This window comes from Gopherus flavomarginatus, chromosome 4 (genome assembly GCF_025201925.1).
Source record: "Gopherus flavomarginatus isolate rGopFla2 chromosome 4, rGopFla2.mat.asm, whole genome shotgun sequence".
Classification (NCBI taxonomy): domain Eukaryota; kingdom Metazoa; phylum Chordata; order Testudines; family Testudinidae; genus Gopherus; species Gopherus flavomarginatus.
In genome coordinates this window covers 117886615-117908414 of record NC_066620.1, presented here as the reverse complement: position 1 = coordinate 117908414, position 21800 = coordinate 117886615, and the positions used below count along the sequence as shown (strand labels likewise).

At 40.1% G+C, this 21800-nt stretch overlaps 1 protein-coding gene across 5 annotated transcripts in view; it reads left to right on the top strand.

Annotated features, from left to right (window-relative positions):
* LAMA2 (laminin subunit alpha 2) overlaps positions 1-21800 on the top strand; it is a 515739-nt gene that overhangs the window by 356968 nt on the left and 136971 nt on the right. For all 5 annotated transcript variants that reach the window (XM_050949373.1, XM_050949372.1, XM_050949374.1 and 2 more), the window contains 7 exons: positions 71-207; positions 2914-3150; positions 4514-4657; positions 9807-9986; positions 10847-11035; positions 11128-11261; positions 15481-15598. In XM_050949373.1, coding sequence (XP_050805330.1) covers positions 71-207; positions 2914-3150; positions 4514-4657; positions 9807-9986; positions 10847-11035; positions 11128-11261; positions 15481-15598 — 1139 coding nt within the window. The remainder of the gene's footprint in view (positions 1-70; positions 208-2913; positions 3151-4513; positions 4658-9806; positions 9987-10846; positions 11036-11127; positions 11262-15480; positions 15599-21800) is intronic.

The following is a 21800-nucleotide window of genomic DNA, read 5'->3' as shown; positions in this document are numbered from 1 at the left end:
TGCTCTCTATATGTCAGGGAGGGAGAGTGACTTCATCTCTGTTTTATTTCTCTCTCTCTCTCCCCTGAAGCTTGTGAGTGTTCTCACCTTGGTAATAATTGTGATCCAGTCACTGGCCGCTGTGTGTGCCCTCCCAATACCGTAGGAGAGAAGTGTGATAAATGTGCACCAAATTACTGGGGTCATGACATTGTCAGTGGGTGCAAGGTGAGTGGATCTCTTATTTTCTCTCTGTGTGTTCCATGCTTTCTATGGGGTAAAGTACAGTAGTTTGAAGCTACAGTGCAATTCTAGGCTTGTAAAGAGCCACACGGTTGCATTTGTGAGTTTTGGTATCAATCAGGGCAGGTGCTAATGACCTGTATCTGGATACTGCAGACTCTGTCCTGGCATGCAATCTGTTATTTGCTGCATCAGCATATCTGTTTGTACCATACGTTCATCCATGCTGAAGCTGTTGGATATTGTTCGTTTATGATTTCTGTATTATAGGGAAGATTACTGTCACAGTTCAGGGCAACTGTACCTGTATTCCCCACTCTGGTCCATCAAGGGCACCCACTCTTAGTCTTGTAGCACTCCAGTGATCATCTCTCTTGGGCGGAGACCCACATTTCTCTCCCTACTGATGGGCAGGTTGCACAGCTCCCTGCCTGCACTGTGAATTCATCAGCAACACAGACTGACTCTGAAAGCCACTTTGCCTTCCTTCCTCAGGAACTATAAACAGCATAACTGCCCACAGTTGAGTTACCATGCAGCTCTTTCAAAGCAAGTGCATTTCTCCTTAAGATGAAAGCACTACAGAGAAAACACACTAAAAATAATAACAGAACCTACACACATGCTAATAAGCTTACCAGAGATCACACCCTGACTGCAGGAAGGGCTCTGGCAGGTGACCAGCCCTGCAAACTCCACCTAGGGGGTTGCCAGTGATTACAAGTTCATAATCACCATGGCACACAACACTCATGAATCTGAGAGCATCTCCTTTATACAGTCTGGGTCTTTGACTTGGTCATAATTGGCAATTAAAAAGTGCTTTCTAAACCGGGTTGTATGCTCTTATTTTAAGAGATGTGTAAACCTTCTTATGAGCATCTAAATCCCACAAGAGTTTGTCACAAGAGTTAAGAAAGAGAAAGAAGGGAAGGAGAAGAGAAGAAAGGAAAGGGAATGAAAAGATGAGAGGATGTGAGACAAGCAGGGGGAGGATTTGAAAGATATGGTAATGACATGCACTGAAGTAAGGTGAGTATCATTCAGACAAGGCTGAAAACTAGTGACAGTGAATATTATGCCACATTCAAATATCTGCTCCTCTCTGCCACTCACCTTGACAAAATGGGGTTTAATACTGCTGCAATTATGCCAGAAGAGAGAGCATTGCCTGAACATAGTCATATACCCATTAATGACCTTCCTTAAAGGGTTGTTTCTCATCTAGCTCAAGCTGCTAACTAATTATGTAGAGTCTTTTCTGTGTGTGTTTAAAGCTCCTCTTGTAAAAATCTTTGTCTTTCTGCTACAATATAGAACGCTTGGCTTGAAACTGGCCTAATAGGGGTGAAGACCCTTGTCTGAGTTGTGGAATCCATTCTCTGTTTGTGTTTTGTATGAGTATATTAGCATGGCAGCTGCTGTGGCACTACCTAAATTAATAATGATATATCAGTCACATCTTCCCTTCTGGCGTGTTGCAACTAATTTCTCCAAGGTGAGGTGTGAATGCCCACTCCACTTGAGCTCTTAGTAGAGCAGGTTTCAGAGTCTCTCATAACTCTCAGGCTGCAGAATGCTGCATATAACTGGTTCCTTGTAAAAGAAACATATGTGATTGTTATTTAGGTTTTGATATTGTACCCCGAGCTATCTCTGTGTGTGGTGAACAATTTGTTCTCTGGGATTTATCTTCCAGCATAACTTATTGAATAAGCCTACTACTTTGAAAAGGTTTTAATTCTTAGACTATACAGCAGCCTGTCAAACATTTGCTAACCATTAGTGTTTCTGTTGCAGTCAGTAAAGATTGAGTGCATGTCTGTCATATAAATGACCTGTGCTGTGAGCAGGTCTTTTGAATTCAGATGGGATGCTGTAGCTAGTCATGTTAACAAGATTTTAATTTTGAGTGGAAACTAAATCTGCAAATTTTGTCCCTCTCCCTGCCAGCTTTACTTCTTTAATTTTAGTGAGCGTGTGTCCATGCCAGTTACTGTGGCAACTTGTACTATTGGCACTGGAACAATGTTGCTGTTGCAGGCAAAGTTTTCTTGATATGAGGCTCCCATCCTACCACTGATTAAATTTAATGTTCTCTGCTAGCATTACCGATACTACTGAGGGATTGATTCTTCTACTCTTTGAAGGTCTTCAACTTCTCTTACTACCTGCTTTTCTATAGGACCCTTTATAAAGTCAGTTCTGTCTGCACTGTGAAATATGTTGTCCATGCACTGGAACATAATTAATAACCATTGCACTAGCCCTGGTGAGATTCAATGGCATTGGGATTGAGACCTGTGACAGCTGCAGTTCTGGCAGTGTTGTCTAAGACTGCCCTGCACCAGATGTCAAGATTTGTTTGTGGGTTTAACAAAGCACATTATATTTCTCGCTCTGCTACCTCACACCCAGCTACTAGACTGGTTCATTTACAATGCATAAGCCTCAAGTGATAAATAAAATATGATGAAAACAATATTGTAAATACATGTACTTTCACTCTTGGCCCCTCCCTTATCCGAACTAGATTGCGGCCTTCTGATACAGATGCACTGCTGTTAACACTGGAAATACATTCATGTATATGAACTCCCAAGTAACCTGTGTTCATCTATGGCTGCAAATGACAAGACTTCCTACAAGAAATGTGATTAAAATCTATTGTGGTGTTTCTCTTCTTGATAGGCCTGTGACTGCAGTGTGGTTGGATCCCTCAGTTTCCAGTGTAACCTAGATACAGGGTGCTGCTCCTGCCACCCTAAATTCTCTGGGGACAAATGCACGCAGTGCAGACCGGGATACTGGAAATACCCACAGTGCATTCCCTGTGACTGCTTGCTGGCAGGGACTGATCCTCAGACTTGCGATGCAGAGATGGAACAATGTTCATGTGTTGATGGTACAGGGCAATGTAGCTGCAAGGTAAGGTAATGAGGTATGCAAGCTGACTTAATGGTGCCACTGGAACCTGCTTCAAAGTTAATGGGAGTTAAGTGTTACATTATGTTGCTCTTTCTTCTACTAACGTTTAATAAAGCACGTTCCCAAATGTGGCCTCAACATAGATTTTTTTGTTCAGTAAGGGCTATAGAATTTGTCACATTAATACTCATCTCATTGGAGTGACTCCATTTTAGGATCCTTCGTTCTGTTTCAACATCCAGACGTGGAGAGAGTAGAGAGCTAGTGATTAAGGAAGAGGGAGCTGAAATTACTATTATTGCTTGAGAATTCTTTTACCAAATGGACATTAGTTGACACGTTTTAAGCCTAAAGTATAGCTCCCAAAGGGAGAAAGGGAGGTTTACAAAGCCTTATAAAGAAATGTTTTCTCTGGCTGGTTGGTTTTTAAAATTTTGATGAAAGCAGTTGTTTTAATTTATGTGATCCTATATAAGAACCAGAAACCGTAACTGAGTAGGAGCAAAAGCAGTGACATTGACCATTTAAGGCTGATAGAAAAAAAGTTAAACAAATGGTGTAAATGAAATTAGATAGTCAGTATTATTTCAATTTTAATACTCTGATCTGGTGTTGGTAATAGAAATAGAGATTTTTTTTCCCCTGGCATGTTTTATGTTGACATTGTTCTTTAAACAAAATATTCAGCTCTTTAATGTTGCCTGTGAGTGTTAAAATGCCACAGAATTGGTATAAAAATCCTTTCAAAAAGGCTCAGTGTAAATGATGGGTATATCCAGTGCTACACAGTCTAGCTTTCTTTATTGGGAATAATGGCGTAGTGGAATTAAAAGTATTGACATTACAACAGTGAATAGCTGCACATTTCAGCCCTTTAAATATTATTCAATGATGCAGAAAAACAATTAGACGAAGAAAGAAAGTGGGAACATTTTTCCACCCTTGATATTTCTATAAAAATAAATTCCTCAGCTAGTACAGTTAGTACCATACCTTAATTATTCTGATGTGTCAAGATAAACTCATAGCAGACAAAAGATTTGATTAACCCATCAGTTTTGGAGGGCATAATTTCACTGATTTTATCAATAAGCTGTTAAGCACTCCATATCAAAAGTGCAATTTGTTTTTCTACAAGTACCTCTACCAACATGGAGCCAGCATCCTCTGCCCATACTTATTTAGTGGATAGAGGAATGAGATATGTGTGATTGGAGGCTGAAAACCTTAAGCCTTACATTTTTCCTTAAACCTACTGTTCTCATCCAAACCCCTTTATTGTACGTGGGATGTGGGGCAGGGGGTTGGTTTTGTTTTTTGGTGTGTCTAAATAAAGCTTTTCCCCATGGTCTTTCTCTTGCAGGTTAACGTGGAAGGTGTCCGTTGTGACAGGTGCAGGTCTGGAATGTTTGGACTCTATGCCAAAAACCCACTTGGCTGCAACAGCTGCTATTGCTTTGGCCTAACTACTCAGTGCAGTGAGGCAAAGGGGCTGATCCGCATGTGGGTGAGTAGGGAACTGCTGAGCCGTGTAATGTGATAATGTTGTTTCCTGCTGGCTTCTTTTAGTCAGGCACAGAGAGGTAGCTAGGAAATGGCAACACGTTTAAGCAATCTTTTCCCCTGAGTACTTTGAGAAGTAGAGAGAGGAGCATGTTCCATTAGACAATCAGGGTCAAAGTATTAAAAGAAAATTGTTTGATAGTGTAATAGATGTCAAGCCAAAGTAAAGCTATTAAAACCCAGTAAAAAGCAGTGTACTCAAGTGTGGGAAAATTGTACTGTGACGATCCAGTGCAACAGAGCACTGACACAGAGATGAGAATCTGAACTTGTTGCACAGTTTCCCTAACCATATACCAGGGTCATTGTTGCTTGTTGTTAAATATGTCAATTTGTTTTGATTAACTTCTCATTTTTCCCCTTATAAATTTTTTTTAAAGTCGTGCTTCTGACAGATGCTAATCTATTTAAATCCTGGGTTGGTGGGTGGAGCCCACTTGAACAACAAAAGACCTATCCCCTCAGAAGAGAGGGGTACCACAGATCCCATGCTGGATTGACAGTCCTGGTGACTGAAGTCCGCTGTTTATCTCTAGCACTTTTTCTTTCTCCTGGTAGACGGAGAGAGATTCCAGATGAGCTGTGTTGGTGCAGCTTTTTCATCCAACATGGGTTGGGTTGAAAGAAAGGTGATAAAACCAGTCATGCAACAGAGCTAATGAAAGCATCAATCCTTTTGCAAACTTTGTTTTGGTCTTTACATGATGGTATAAAGCTGAAGCGTTATTTAAAGCTGTTCCCTTTTCTTTATTCGCCCTTCTTTGAATTCTGAGATTTAAACAGGACTTTGCAGATTCACATTGTAGGCTACCTAGGCCTTTATAGTTTTGAATACTCCAGTCTATCTCAAAACAGAGTCATTGCCATTTGAAAAGCCACAAATTCACAAACTTCATGCAACTGATGAAAATCTTTAATGTAGTTCACATATGTAAACCATTTTCTTGCTGGCTGATGTACTTGGTGAAAGGTGGCAAGACCCACCTCCAGGAACATGACTTTGAAGTTGGCAGATGGAAAGAATGCTTCTGTGTCCTGTCACTGCACAGCAGCTCCTGAGAATACAATCAGCACAATAATTGAATACCATGCTGGGCCTCTCCTCTTCCTCAGTGCCCAAATGGCATCTTGTGAAACCCAGATGTGATTTTTCATTAGCTTAATTGTTGTTCCTTACTCCTTAGCATTATGTTGTCTGCATTTCTGCTTTTTATTTTATTGTTCTCTCTGTGTTTGTCCAGCTTGTCGCATGCTTTCTATGAACAATCTTGGTAATTCTGGGCAGAAGTTTTCTTTTGACCACAGCAGTAATTTGGATGGCATATTATTGATTTTCTTTCAGTGAGGTTGCTAACATCTAAATAGTTGTAGAATACCATTACATTATTCAATCTGTAACTTTGGGGCTCACACAGTTTTTAGTGTGTTTGAGAACACAGTACTTTGAATTTTAAGTGAAAGAGATGCAAGTGGAGCTGCGCAGTACAAGAGTTCATACACTTGCCTGAGACCCAAAACAGATTAGAACTGGAAAAGGAGATTATTTTTATTGTGATACAGGTTCACATAGACAATTAATCAGCCTACATCTTGGAAAAACTTCCTCATTCCCACTCCCCCTTCCCGCCCTAAACCTGCTGAAGCATGCTCAGAACAGCCTTAGGGCTGCCAACAGTAAATATGTATTCTCACACTGGCCACTAGGTTTCACCAATCATAACAAAAATACCTAAAACATTATACTCCTTTCCCTCTTAATCATTAGTAATAATAACCATAAAGCATTAACACTGCAACAACAAAACAAAACATCCTGACTAATTGGCTGGGTACACTGCCTCAAACCTCAGGCAAGTGCAAGGGATTTTTCTGCCATCTCTAGCATAATTGCCTTACCTTTGGGCTCCCCTGAAACCCCTTCCACTTGGTTCCCCAAGAATTCAGTTTTGTTACTCAGGTTCTTTTATTTGGCATACAGGAAAACTACAGTGAGTTGATCAGACTCAAACATAGGTGGGTGGAGGTGGGTCAGATCTCACATCCAACGTTACACAGTAAACTTCTTACTTTATTACATTTACACATGACATTATATTTACTATGCATTGCATCGCATGTTTTGGATTGGCGTGGTCACTTTGTAGGGACCAATCCCTGCACAGCATGCTCTGTCCACACACTGTCCATGCACAACTTATTCCTTACTTCATCTTATATTTCAGGGATATCTTACCCATTGTTATCTTGACCACTGTAAATGGTTCCCTGGGTGTTCTCCCTTATTTTAGTTAGAACAGACATTCTGTTTCTAGCCTGCTGATCCATTTACCTCCTTAATTGCATCTCCCAAGAAATGAGTCCTCATCCATGTCCATTACTCATGTCAAGCCAGGCCTACACCTTACTAATATAAGTCCAGTCTATCTGTAGGTTTGGGAGATTTTCTGGAACTGTGCAATGGAAACACCTGTGATCCTTGATCAGTAACAGGTTCAGAAGGACTTTCTGATAATACAACCATCTCTGCAGACTTAATGTCCAAGTCTTTTCTAGTGGTTGATATGAGGTCCACAGCAATTTCACTATTTCTGGATGTAGCAATTGAGTAGTCCAGGGGTCCCCAACGCTCCCTAACGCGCCCACGTCCTTGCCGGCGGTCGAGCATCTGCCAAAATGCTGCCGAATTTTGGTGGTGACGCCTCTCGATGACGCCACTTGCCGCTGACAAGAGGCATCATCAAAAGGTGTCACTGCCAAAATGCCACTGAAATTCGACGGCGTTTCAGCGGATGCTCCACCACTGCCACAGTCCTTCATCCATCAATATCCAAAGGAGAATTATCTACTGGTGACGTCTCATGGTACTGCAGATGAACATGATTGTGATATGTATGAATGTGCCTCCCATCTGATAACTCAGTTACCCAAGAAAGTGGTTTTGCATGTGCTGTGATGTGAACAGATAACCAGTTCGTGCCATAAGACCATATACCGTATTATGTGCACCTAATGTTCTTGGTGATGCTCAGACATCATAGCATAACTTTTGTGCTGCCTGATTTTCCTTCAGCTTAGCAGCTTTAACAGTGTAGAGTTTCAAAATGAGTTCTTAGTTTCCTTCCCATTAAGAGTTGCTGCAGGAGACTTTCCTTTTTTGGCTAGTGACATCATGCAATAGTTGAAAAGAAGACTGGCCTGTTTGGCTTCTATGTCATCTTCTGCATTCCTTCTTCTTTTATGATTTGGACAGCCCATTCTACTAGATCATTTGAGGAAAAGTGTTTGGTGCAGTTCTACTGTATTTGAGGCTGTTCCCTCCCCCCCGGCCCCGATAAATTCCTGAAATACAACACTAGTGAGCTGGGGACCATTGTTACTCGTCACTGTCTCAAGCAATCCGAAAATGGAAAATGTAAGTCAAAGTTTATCTAGTGTAGCCTCAACTGTGGAGGAGGGAATTACGTATGCTTCAGTCCATTTTGAATGAACACCAATTATTATTAAAAACACTTTCTCCATAAATGAACCAGCATAGTCTACATGAAGTCTCGCCTAGGATCACTGAAGCCACCCCTATGAGTGCAAAGGAACTTTCATTGGCGCATGGCAGCTAAATTGTGCAACAGTGTGTGGTTTGCCAACAGTCTCGATTTTCTGATCCATTCCCGGGCTCCACACACAACTGAACGTGACTCCCTTCATGTGAACAATGCCAGGATGTGCTTCATGTAAAAACTACAGTACCACTGATGTACTTACTGGAGGTATGATCACTCAGAACTGTAATAATAAGCACCCAACCTGGACACTTAAAGAATCCTTTAGGGAGTAGTAATATTGGACCTCTGTGCTTACTCTCTCTGTCCAGCCAGTTGTAACCATTCTCTGCACTCATGACAATAATGGGTCTCTCTCTCTGTCTCTCTTTTTGTCTCTGCTGCCTCAATTAGAGAAGTGGACAGTAGTACAATAAAGAGAATGGTTCCTGTAGGTTGAGGTACTCTGGGCTGGCTATCCGGTAAAGGAGGTCTACTCAGAGCATCTCAATGCTTTTCCAGTTATATAATCAAACTCATAATCATAAGCTGATAAGGTGAGAGCCCATCTCTGAATTCTGGCAGATGCTATCGGGGGTACAGGTTTGTGTTCACCAAACGTATCTTTCTGAGGTTTATGGTCTGGGTATAACAAAATGCCTGCCATATACGTAAGAGTGAAAGACTACTGCTAGCCCTTCTTATTCTGGTTTGGGGAAAAAATTCTGCTGGAACTAGTGACCTTGTTGCATAACTAATTGGATGCTCATACCCATCTCATATTCAGTGGGCTAGTACCACTTCCATGCCATATGATAAGGCATCACAAGACAATGCCTGTTTTTTCTTTTATGCTTTTATAATGAACTAAAGAGTTTGACTGTAGCAATTAGAACTGAAAAAGGAAATATTTTATTGTGGAACAGGACCACACAGACAACTAATCAGTCTCCATCTTAGAAAAAAATCCTCACATCCCTCCAACTCGGTGGAACATGCTCAGTACAGCCTTAGAGCTTCTAACAGTAAATAGTTATTCTCACATTGGCTGCCCGGTGACTGTAAGTGTAACAAAAATGCCTATATTACACCTGTCTACCCTGTAGGTCTAGCTCTTAAGTGAAAATAAGAGGTGTGTTTCATCTTAATATAAGATTCTCAGACTCTGAACAGAGGTGAAGCCCAGAACTGACATAACAGACATATAAAAGTCTTATAAACAAGCTGCATTGGCAGAGGTCTGTGAAGAGCTTGCAGATGCGTGCTCATATCACACTGTATTTGGCTCTAGCCAGTGCTGCTTTTTCCTCACTTTCATGAGCACTAAATGCAAAGGGCTAGATGCCGGAACTCTTACAGTGCGCAACATTTGCTCAAATAGTTCTATTTAGTGGGACTACTCACATGACTAAAGGCTCCACAATCTAGTGTGAAAGTATGTACAACCAGTTTTTAAGAGAATAAAAAGTAAAAGAATAAGAAGACTTTGCCTACGTGAAAAAAGCTTGAAAAAATAAACTGTTGGTTTTTTCTTTTTAATCCCTTTAATATGTGCAGCTGACCTTGAAGCCGGAACAGATGGTTCTGCCACTGGTAGATGAAAACCTTCAGGACAGTACTACCAGAGGGGTTGTATTCCAGCATCCAGAGATAGTAGCTAACATTGAACTGGTGATGCAAGATCTCCAATCAGAACCTATTTACTGGAAACTTCCAGAGCAGTTTGAAGGACGAAAGGTAAAGACGATTCCTTTGAATTCTAACAAAAATTGACATTTTAGAAATGCTTCTGATTCCTCTATTGGAAAAATCACAGCAAACTGGAAGGTTCTTGCAAAGAATAAATATTTTTGTCATTACCATTTGTCATGGCAAAATTGTCACAAAAATAATAGGAAATTCTATTAATTGTCATCAAAACTTGGAATCCCGTAACATCAATACTATCTTAAACTAGATATTTAATCATACAAATATATAAGAAATATGCTACTAATGGGAATTTTATTGTCCAGGGCAGGCAATGATAGCCAACAGATCTGTCAGGAATTCCAGATTTTTGCTTGTGATTTTATTTATTTGCAGAAGATGGAGCTTTTCACAAAACTACTATTTAAAAAAGCAGAAGGATTGTATTAAGTTAATATTTCACTCTGTTGACTCCCTGCCTCTCCCAATCTGACAGAAATGTTACACAAGCTTTATATGTCTTGTGTAGACACAGTTTGTTGAAAATGTTTGAAACAGTGTTCTCTCTGGGCCTTTTGCACCTCTGTGGCTCTATTGTGTGCTGCATTTTGAAGTCCCCTGATTGGGCTCATGGGAATGTTGATATTCCTACAGACTCTCACAAAGAGGGACATTTGTTTTTACAGTTCTGCAGAAACAGATTACCTTCATGTATGTCTGTGCACAATCCTTGATCTCCCTGTGTTCCAAGTAGCACATGCCTCTGTATAAACACACACACACAAACACACACACACTCACAGTCTCATGTATCTATTCATCCATTTGTAATACTTACATATCCATCAGGTATGCACAGAGATATATTTGTAGCTAACTGTAACTGGTATCTCTGTTTGCTTTGTTAGCTGACTGCCTATGGAGGGAAACTGAAATATGCTATCTACTTTGAAGCACGTGAGGAGACGGGTTTTGCTACCTATAATCCCCAGGTCATCATCAAAGGTGGGCCTCCCACAAGTACTAGAACTATCATCCGGCATATGGCTGCCCCTTTGATTGGTCAGCTGACAAGACATGAGATAGAGATGACAGAGGTAATGTTTCAGTCTGTTCTGTTTCAGAATGTTAACCCTTGGTTCTGTTGATTCCGTTAACTGATTGGCTTTTGTCCTACTGTTTCCTTCAGCATGAATGGAGATATCATGGTGATGACCCAAGAGTCAGTAGTACTGTGACACGTGAGGACTTCATGGATGTGCTGTACAACATTCATTACATTCTTATTAAGGCTTCTCATGGCAGTATCATGAGACAAAGCAGGTAACAATTTCATGCAATAGCCTGAAATACTGCAGTCATCCCAGCTAATTCACTTGAGACTTCAAACTGAATTTTTAATCCAGGCACAAAATCAGTGGGACGTAAAGCTGGAGAAGTTGGAGAAAGGCACTGTTTTAAGAGAAAACCATAAGTATTGTAGCCAAATGAGACTTATATTCTCAGTATCCCAAAGCCAAGAAAAAACCAAAAAATGTATTTTGTAAACAGATTTGAATGCTATGCAAATATTGTGCTATTATATAAATATGAATTTTGGCCTGTGAAACATTTGTCTCTTGGCAATCAGTAGTGAATAAGTGATTAGTGATTCAAATAGTGCCCACTTAAAAAGACACTTATGCCAATATAGTAGAGGCAGATAAAAGTAATAGGCTACAAATATCTCTATCTAGATATAGAATTTCAAGAAGGTACTACTATGGTGGTAGAACTAAAAAGATGTGTAACTTTGCAATATTTGTGTAACAGAGACATGGGAGACTAGTAGCAGTGCCCTAGAAGTGATAGAAGCAGATGGTTGCTATTTATTATTAATTAAAAATTTTTGTAAGTAATTTTAAAGGAACTAACCAACCATTCTCCAAAACTTGGATGTCCCCCGCAGCTGCAGGTGTCACAGTCATTTCAGATTTTCTATTTTTGGCACGTTCAGTTTACAATATTGTGTGATGTGCACAGGGAAACTTCAGTTTAGAGGAGTGGGAAAGCAATTATGATTTCTCATGGGAAACTTTGAAAAGCATTCTCTTTGCTCTGGAAAAATATTCCATCTACTTATATCAATCACTGTTAGCAATACAGAGCCCAGCTCGAATATGGAGAATGAGGTGAACTCTATCCTGGCTCATGCATCATAAGAAAAATTGCTATATGATTTCCATTTTCAGAATCTTTATGCTGGGGTGTAGAGAGATGGACACCTTATTCAAAGCTAGCTACACCAAAGCATAATGCACCTTGATTGGATCTGGGCTACCCGTGATGATGTGTAAATCAAGAGACGAGAAATCGACTTTCCAATTTCAGGGTGTGTTTGCAGGGATAGCAGTTACAAAATTAAGGTGCCATTTTACAGAGTCACATTACAGAATATAGCCTTTTATATAGCAGCAGGACTTGCTAAAGAGTTAATCTTTCCCCCTTCTGGTACCTCTCCACCTGTGTATGATATCACAATTGATGTGGAGATGATTGTCACAATAAAGTTTTATGATATCTGTCTAGGCATTTATGTAATGCTCATCACCATGATATTTGAAACATTAGGTGGAGAATTAGCAGGCAAACCCCTGCAATTGATACTCAAACAAAATGCCTATTGATTTCAGAGAAAATTTCATTTGAATAAGAACAGCAGAATCAATCCCGAAAAGTCCTTGGAAGTCATTGGGAGATTAGCCTAAGAACTACAGACTTGGATTCAGGAGAGAAGTTAAACCACAGACTTAAGTCCATCCCTATTCTGAACAGCCCTTAAGCGCATGTTTACCTTTGAACATGTACTTAAGTCCAGTGACTTAAAGTTAAGCATGTGCTTTAGTTGTATCCTGGATGCTTTCCTGAATTGGAGGCTAACTCTGAACAAGCAAAGCCTCTCTTCTCATCTAGTTGCCATTAGAGGGAAGAGAGTTATAGAAAAAATTATTACAAAGGACTACTGTCAATGTTTTTCAAAGTGTACAATGAGGAGTTAATAGTTCTTTAATTCTAACATGAAAATTCTTTCAACTCAAATGTTCGAAAAAGCAGAGCTGTAGATGACTGATATACTGTAGAAAAACACTGTCAATGAAAATTTGAACCAGACCCAAGTGTAAAATAGCTTAATTCCAATGTTAGCCCTATATTAGCCAAATAATTTATAATTTGTTATTGCAAGAAAGCTATGCTATTAAGGAGAGTTATTTAGAGGTTTCTACTAAAAATCCAAAGGCAAACATTTTTCTCCTACTGTATTCATTTTGTTGTTCTCCTTTTTCACATTCATCACTCAAAATTGAAATATTTCTTTCATAGATTCAAATTAGATTTTGTTTTGCTTTTCAAGCAATTGGATTTTGATAATAAATTCGTTTGGATTGGAAGCATGTTTTCAATTTTACTGTTAATTGTTTCAGAGTACTAGATGCTGATCAGGTAGCAGTGGTTAGACTGGTTCTCCTTAGACATGCTTCAGGAAGCAACTGAACCTAACATATTTTAAGTAGCGCTTTTACCCAGACAACAAGTAGCTTTGTGGTCCCAAAGTATATTGTTATGTAAATTCAGCTCTGGGACAGTATATAGTTTGTGCCTTACGCAGAGCATTACCTCTGGTTTACGACTACACTGCAGTCTAAGGGCTTCAGTGCAGGCTGTATAGGCATGACAGGGACCTTGGATTCATACTTGCATTACTAGCCTATGCTAAAGCCCGTCTCTTCATGTACACAGCTATTTTTTGCTGTGCTCACATCATACCATAGATTGCAGTGTAGGCATGTCCTGTATCTTGAAGATGATGAGGAAGCAGATTCCACTCTGTTTTTATTTTAAATATACAGGGAGTTCCATTCAAGCTTGTGTTGATACTCCATACAAAAACAATAATTTTGGACCTTATTTATTTTGCAGTCCATTGTTTTTTCTCCTCCTTGTTCTAATTCTTGATTCCAGGTGACCCTCCTTCTCAAGTAGGGACAAAGGTATATGGGCTGGAGAGTGCTGCTGTCACTTAGGATATTGCATTTACTCAAGATATTAGTGGTGAACTCTGGATCCCATTGAAGTCAATTGCAAAACTCACATTGATTTGAATGTATCTGACGAAGTGGGTATTCACCCACGAAAGCTCATGCTCCAAAACGTCTGTTAGTCTATAAGGTGCCACAGGATTCTTTGCTGCTTTTATTGATTTGAATGGGTCAGGATTTCACCCTAGATTTGCTTATGGCCTTCCTGGTGTTGGTGGCTATATACCAAGATGACAGGTGCAATAGATGTGCCTAGACAAACAGATCAGTATAATTGGGGAAATGGGGGAGCAGGGGAAAAATCTGTGAGTTGGGTCATTTGGGAGTATGAACAGAAGCTAATTATTTCCCTAAGTTTCTTTGTACTAACACCTACACACAGATATTTAAAAAATAATTTCTGGCTGGATTATCTTCTTTATTTTGATTTAACTCTTATTATAAGTATTCATATTCACTGATAGAAGAGACAGAAATTTCCTCTCCTTGGTTAGATTTGGAATTATTTTTGGAAACTTTAAAATGTACATGGCTTGCTCTATATTTTTTGCTTATTAAAGAACAACAAATGTTTTCACAGTTTAGTATTCATTTAAAAAAAAAAGAATGAGAGGGCTAAAATACCTCCTTTCGGCAAAGCAACAATTTTGCAATCCCCTGGGATAAACTAATGCTTTAGAAATGTCTTCTACTGTCATTGTCCATGCTTCATTTGATGCCCTTTAGAATCATTTGTCTGTTCAATGTATGTGGGGAGGATAGTTGGGAGATGAGGGTATAAGGTATTTATATAATGAAGTGGACATTTGGGGAGGGAAAGAGTTGGCTGTCCCGACATGAACTGACATTAACCAACTTCTATGTATTTCTTTGTTTTAAACATTTTACTTATCTATCCTTGTGATTCTGAGGGAGAAAAAATGAATTCGAGCTAAGGTCTTAAAATTGCTGCTAAAAGGCAATTAACTGTCCAATGTCTTTGAAGTCTGTTCTATAGCTTGTTAGCTTGCTTTAGTTGCTGGGGATACATTTTATTTTTAAAAATGCCTCATTAGAAGCATATTTAGTGAATAAAGTTATCATTGCACTCCTGTGAATTGTAAACTGAATCCAGGTTTAGTGTGAAACATCAATTTCTTACTGATCCGTTCAAATGAGAAATCAGATATGGGCTTTTGTCAGTATTTTGGCTGCAAAGAGAAAAGAGGAGATGGAAGTAAGAAGAGTAGGCAAGTTAGTTAAACTGCAGGGTAGAAATGGAAAATCAGATTGAAGATATGTTGGGTTTGAAGTTTCCTTAATACGTAGGCAAAAACAGAGCAGTTTTTGTCTCATGTTGATGAGGCCAAGAGGGTTCAAGACTGCCAAATGAAGCTTTTTTCTCCTGTACTGGCTGACTTTGAACCTGCATTGAAACAGTGCTTTATGGAGTTGATAAGCTTTGTTTGCTGGTTTGTGTTTTCCAGAATTTCTGAGATATCGATGGAAGTTGCTGAAGAAGGCAATGTGTCTGGAATGAGTCGTCATGCTCACTTGATTGAGAAATGTGACTGCCCAGTGGGCTATTCTGGCTTGTCATGTGAGGTACAGTTTTTGGTTAACCTTCATAAAATGTCTTTACTCTGTATTCGTCTTTCATCAGTAATGGTATGAGAACAGTTTCAAATAATAACTATGTTTAAGTAAGCCGCCCATTCTCCCTTGATTTTATTCCCTCTGTTCCTTCTCTCCCAGGTCCCCATCCTTCAAAGCCTTTAAGCCAGGAATAGGCAACCTATGGCACGCGTGCCGAAGGTGGTACTTGAGCTAATTTTCAATGGCACTCACACAGCCCAGGTCCTGGCCACCAGTCTGAGGGACTCTGCATTTTAATTTAATTTAAAATGAAGCTTCTTAAACATTTGAAAAACCTTATTTACTTTATATACAAGAACACTTTAGTTATATATTATATACTTATAGAGAGAGACCTTCTAAAAACATTAAAATGTATGACTGGCACGAAAACCTTAAATCAGAGTGAATAAATGAAGACTCAGCACACCATAGATTCATAGATTCATAGATTCTAGGGTCAGAAGGGACCAGTGTGATCATCTAGTCCGACCCCCTGCACAAAGCAGGCCACAGAACCCTACCCATCCACTTCTATAACAAACCCCTAACCTATGCCTGAGTTATTGAAGTCTTCAAATTGTGGTTTGAAGACCTCAAGCTGCAGAGAATCCACCAGCAAGTAACCCATGCCCCACGCTGCAGGGGAAGGCGAAAAACCTCCAGGGCCTCTGCCAATCTGCCCCAGAGGAAAATTCCTTTCCGACCCCAAATATGGCGATCAGCTAAACCCTGAGTATGTGGGCAAGACTCACCAGCCAGCACTCAGGAAAGAATTCTCTGCAGTAACTCAGATCCCATCCCATCCAACATCCCATCACCAACCACTGGGCATACTTATCTGGCGATAGTCAAAGATCAATTGCCAAAATTAGGCTTTCCCATCATACCATCCCTTCCATAAACTTATCAAGCTTAATCTTAAAGCCAGATGTGTCTTTTGCCCCTACTACTCCCCTTGGAAGGCTGTTCCAGAACTTCACTCCTCTAATGGTTAGAAACCTTCGTCTAATTTCAAGTCTAAACTTCCTAGTGTCCAGTGTATACCCATTCGTTCTTGTATCTACATTGGTACTAAGCTTAAATAATTCCTCTCCCTCTCTAATATTAGTCCTTCTGATATATTTATAAAGAGCAAGCATATCCCCCCTCAGCCTTCTTTTGGCTAGGCTAAACAAGCCAAGCTCTTTGAGTCTCCTTTCATAAGGCAGGTTTTCCATTTCTCGGATCATCCTAGTAGCCCGTCTCTGAATCTCTTCCAGTTTGAATTCATCCTTCTTAAACATGGGAGACCAGAACTGCACACAGTATTCCAGGTGGGGTCTCACCAGCGCCTTATATAACGGTACTAAAACCTCCTTATCTTTGCTGGAAATACCTCGCCTGATGCATCCTAAAACCGCATTAGCTTTTTTAACAGCCATATCACATTGGCGGCTCATAGTCATCCTATGATCTACCAATACCCCAAGGTCCTTCTCCTCCTCTGATGCTTCCAACTGATGCGTCCCCAATCTATATCTAAAGTTCTTATTATTAATCCCTAAGTGCTTGACCTTGCACTTTTCACTATTAAATTTCATCCTATTACTATTACTCCAGTTTACAAGGTCATCCAGATCTTCCTGTATGATATCCCGGTCCTTCTCTGTGTTAGCAATACCCCCCAGCTTCGTGTCATCTGCAAACTTTATTAGCACATTCCTGCTTTTTGTGCCAAGGTCAGTAATAAAAAGGTTAAATAAGATTGGTCGAAGAACCGATCCTTGAGGAACTCCACTAGTAACCTCCTTCCAGCCTGACAGTTCACCCTTCAGTACGACCCGTTGTAGTCTCCCCTTTAACCAGTTTCTTATCCACCTTTCAATTTACATATTGATCCCCATCTTTTCCAATATGACTAATAATTCCGCATATGGAACCGTGTCAAATGCCTTACTGAAATCGAGGTAAATTAGGTCTACCGCATTTCCTTTGTCTAAATAGTCTGTCACCTTCTCAAAGAAGGAGATCAGGTTGGTTTGGCACGATCTACCTTTAGTAAAGCCATGTTGTACTTTGTCTCAATTACCATTGACCTCAATGTCCTTAACTACTTTCTCCTTCAAAATTTTTTCCAAGACCTTTCTGAAAGGTTGCCGATCCCTGCTTTAAGCACTTATTTAACTTTAAGCAGATGAGTAGTCCCATTGAAATCATTGGAATTATTCATGTGCTTAAAGTTAAGCACATTAAACTTTGCTGGATCAAAGCCTCAGCACCTGAGTTGTGTGAGCAATGGAAGTCATTGGAACTTGTTGAAAGAGGTGAGGTTTATACAGTAGAGCCTCAAAGATATGAACACCAGAATCACGGACTTATTGATCAACCAGATACCATGTGGAACTGAAAGCGATCAGTCAGGCAGCAGTGGAGACCAACCCCCTCCCCAGTAAATACTGTACTGCCTCGGGCTTTACCTCTGGGGTTTAGGGCTTTGGCCACGGGGGGTTACGGCAGCAGCTGCAGGGGGTTCCAGGGCTCCAGGTGGGGGTGGGGGCCTCAGGTTCTGACTCTTGGGAGCACCAGGGCTCAGGGCTTTAGACTAGGGGAGCCCTGGGGCTTGGGGCTTCAGCCCTGCAGTTCAGTTCCTGGCTTCAGCCCCACGGGAGGTGCTGGTGCTTGGGGCTTCAGCCCCGCAGCTCAGTTCCTGGCTTAAGCCCCGTGGGGGGGCGCTGGGGCTCATGGCTTTAGCTACAAGGGGAGCACCAGTTTCAGTCCCAGCGGTTCCCCCATAGCTAAAGCCCCGAGCCCTGTCCCCCATCCCCGGCTAAAACTGGGAATGGAGCTCTGGGGAGCCTCAGTGCCTGCTGCAGGGCAGAAGTCAGCAATGGAGCTGCCGAACTGACGCCCTGAGCCCCAGTACCCACTGTGAGGCTGAAACTGGGAATGGAGCCTCAGGGCTGAAGCCCTGAACCCCAGCGCTCCCCCTAGGTCTAAAGCCCTGATCCCTGGTGCTCCCACGAGGCAGAAGCCCTCAGTGCCCCTAGGTGCCTCGAGGGTCAGAAGCTCAGTACCCTCCCACCCGGGGCCCTGAGACACACACACACACACACACACACACCCTCACCCTGCAGCTGCAGCCCCAACCTTACTGTGGCTGAAGTCCATAACGTCTTGTTCACAGTTACAGACCATTTCAGAGTTATGTACATCCTCCATTCCCAAGATGTCCATAACTCTGAGATTCTACAGTATTAGTAATACCTTGGTGGTTATGCTATCACTCGCTTCTGGAGGCTAGCTTACAAATATCCCTTCATGACTATTTCTTAAAATGCTCAAATACTGCCACTGGCTTGGTATTTTCTTGGCCAGTTCTCTGCAATGAATTTGAAGTTAAGTACTTGGCAAAACAGCTATGAACTGACAGAGTATCACACATTCTTATTTATCACTGTAGCTAGGTAGATGCAGCCAAAAATTGTCAGTGACTTTTGAATGTTTTAAAACAAATTCCTTTTAAGTTCATTCACATCCCTTTTGCTTGTATTTTAAAAAAACTCTCTCAAATGCAGTTATAGGCATGAATGTTCCCCCAAAACCAAGATTTTTAAGTGGATATTACAAAACCTTTTCCTGTAGTGCCTTTTGAATTTATACCTGTGCAGAGTCATACTGAAAAAATTAATCTAAGTGATGCATTCATCCAGTTAGGTAATAGAAACATTAGGTAGCCTCTGGGTTCAATAAAAACAGCTTGAATTTTGAATATTAAATATTCACCATGAGTCATGAACAAACTAAAGACTAACAAATATGCACAGTAGTTATTTGTTGAATTTCACTTAATTTTCAGCTCATGACTTGTCCACAAACAGATAGTAATTTCTTTGAAATTTTTCACCAGATAGTTATTTATTATTACACCCCAAAAAACTTCATTAAAAGAACACTGTTAAGGTTTAAAAGTCAAACACCCAAAAGTAGAGCTGTGTAGAGGATGGAAGTTCCATTTCATTAAGTATTTTGAGTTTTGGAAATTGGGCTTTCATCATAATGCCCAGAATCAAAACAATTTTTTTTGAATTAGGTCAAAATGAAACCTTACTGACTCAAAAAAAACTGACTCAAAATTCTTTCAACTTTTCAATTCTCTGCAAATTTTGTTTTCATTTTGAATCAAACCAAAACTTGTTTTTAATTTTTCAAATTGCAAGCAAACCAAAAAATCCATTATTCGCCCAGCTCTTATATGTGGTAATGTAATTAGAACAGTATCATAATGCATACTTTCTGGGGAGGAGAGGTAAGGTTGAAGTTACAGAGTTGCCATTTCCTGCTTAATTGTTCGATTTTAATACTCTCCCAATATATATTTTAATAGAATATTCTATAAAGGATTAAGCCCCCATATTCCAGTAGGAAAAGAGAAAGATCTGATACCCAGTTGCTTTTTAGCACATGCTAATAAGTAGTAAAGCTTGTCCTATCATCTGGAACCATTTCTACTGCTTGGCTTAATCCATATCCCAATATTGCAGTTGTAGGAGCTATGCGTATAGTATTTTTGCCTCCGATATTTCAGAGGTGACATTGAAGTCCAAAGTTTGTATTCAAGTGCGTGCCCAAAATATAAGGATAAAAGAGACCTTTCCTGATAAGCACTTGCTGGTATCTTTCAGAAATAGTTGTGGAAAATGCATTCAACATCCTCATAATTTACTTCATATTATAACCATATTCTGTGTCATTTCATAATTTTCGAATCAATACAGATGAGAACAATGTCAACAGTGTATTAAGTATCAGAGGGGTAGCCATGTTAGTCTGGATCTGTAAAAGCAGTAAAGAATCCTGTGGCACCTTATAGACTAACAGGCGTTTTGGACCATGAGCTTTCATGGGTGAATACTCACTTCGTCGGATGTGTCTAGCATATTAGACAAATGAATTAGAGTTTCAGCTTAGGTGAGGACTTACCAAAATTGCATGTTTGTACCCTAATCCTAAGGGCTCTCAGCACTTGTAAAGAGTTCCACTGTACCAGTTTGTTTTGGACAAGGACATTTTTGAGGGGAAAAACTAAGAATCTATAGTAAGGAGCAAAATTACTTCCACTTGAGATTATTCCTCTAAATTAGAATTCCTCACAAGCCGTGGTAAAGGCAGATAAGCTGTTTCTGTGCTTCACTGATTTTAACATATTCTAAACCAAAATAAAAGTGAGTTGAGATTACTTACTTCTGACTTTAAAGAAAATAATTGTGTTTCTACTTTCTCTCTTACTTAGATTCTTGAATGGGTCACCAATGATTATAAACTTAACATACTGCTACAGGCTTTTGTACAAGCATAGTCAAGCACATGTCAATTAACACTTCACTCAAATATCCTACTTTTGATAGTGCAAAGCTGCTGCATAGTCTTTACTTCAGTTTCCCTTCTGTTTTACTTTGCATCCATTTTACTGCCATGTAATGGAGGCAGAACTCCCACCCCTTCAGAAAAGCCTAAAACCTCATCAAGAGTAGGACATGACCTCATTAAGACACCCTTAATAGTATTTGGTGATCTGTTCTGTTGTACGTTATACTATAAAACTGAATATCTTATCTATGAGGACCAAGGTAGGTGAGGTAATGTCTTTATTGAACTAACTTATATTGGTGGAAGGGGCAAGCTTTCGAGCTTCACAGAGCTCTTCTGCAGGTCTGGAGATGGTAACCAGAGTGTACAAGCTGAATATATGATGGGATAGATTGTTAAGCATGAGGGGTTGTAGACCACTTCAAATAAAGTGGCCAATTAACACTTCTGTAGTCATAGGTGAATGGAGGGTTAATAGGCAGCAGGGTGCATTACAGATTGTTGTAATGGGCTGTAACATTAATGTCTCGGTTAAGTCCATGGATTTTAGTGTCCAGCAGAGTTATGAATTTTAGTTCCCAGGCTTGTCCTTTTAAGGTTTTGTGCAGATTTCCTTTGAGGATGAGGACTAAGAGGTTAAATATGGAGTGGGTTAGTTTTATACCCCCCCTCCTTCCCCCGCCCAAAAAAAGCATTTACCCTCAGCTGATAGGGTGTTTTTATCTTTTATCATTTTTCTGTGTGAGTTCATTTGAGAGCGTAGCAATTGTCTGATTTCACCCACATAGATGTTGTTAGGGCATTTGATGCACTGGATGAGGTA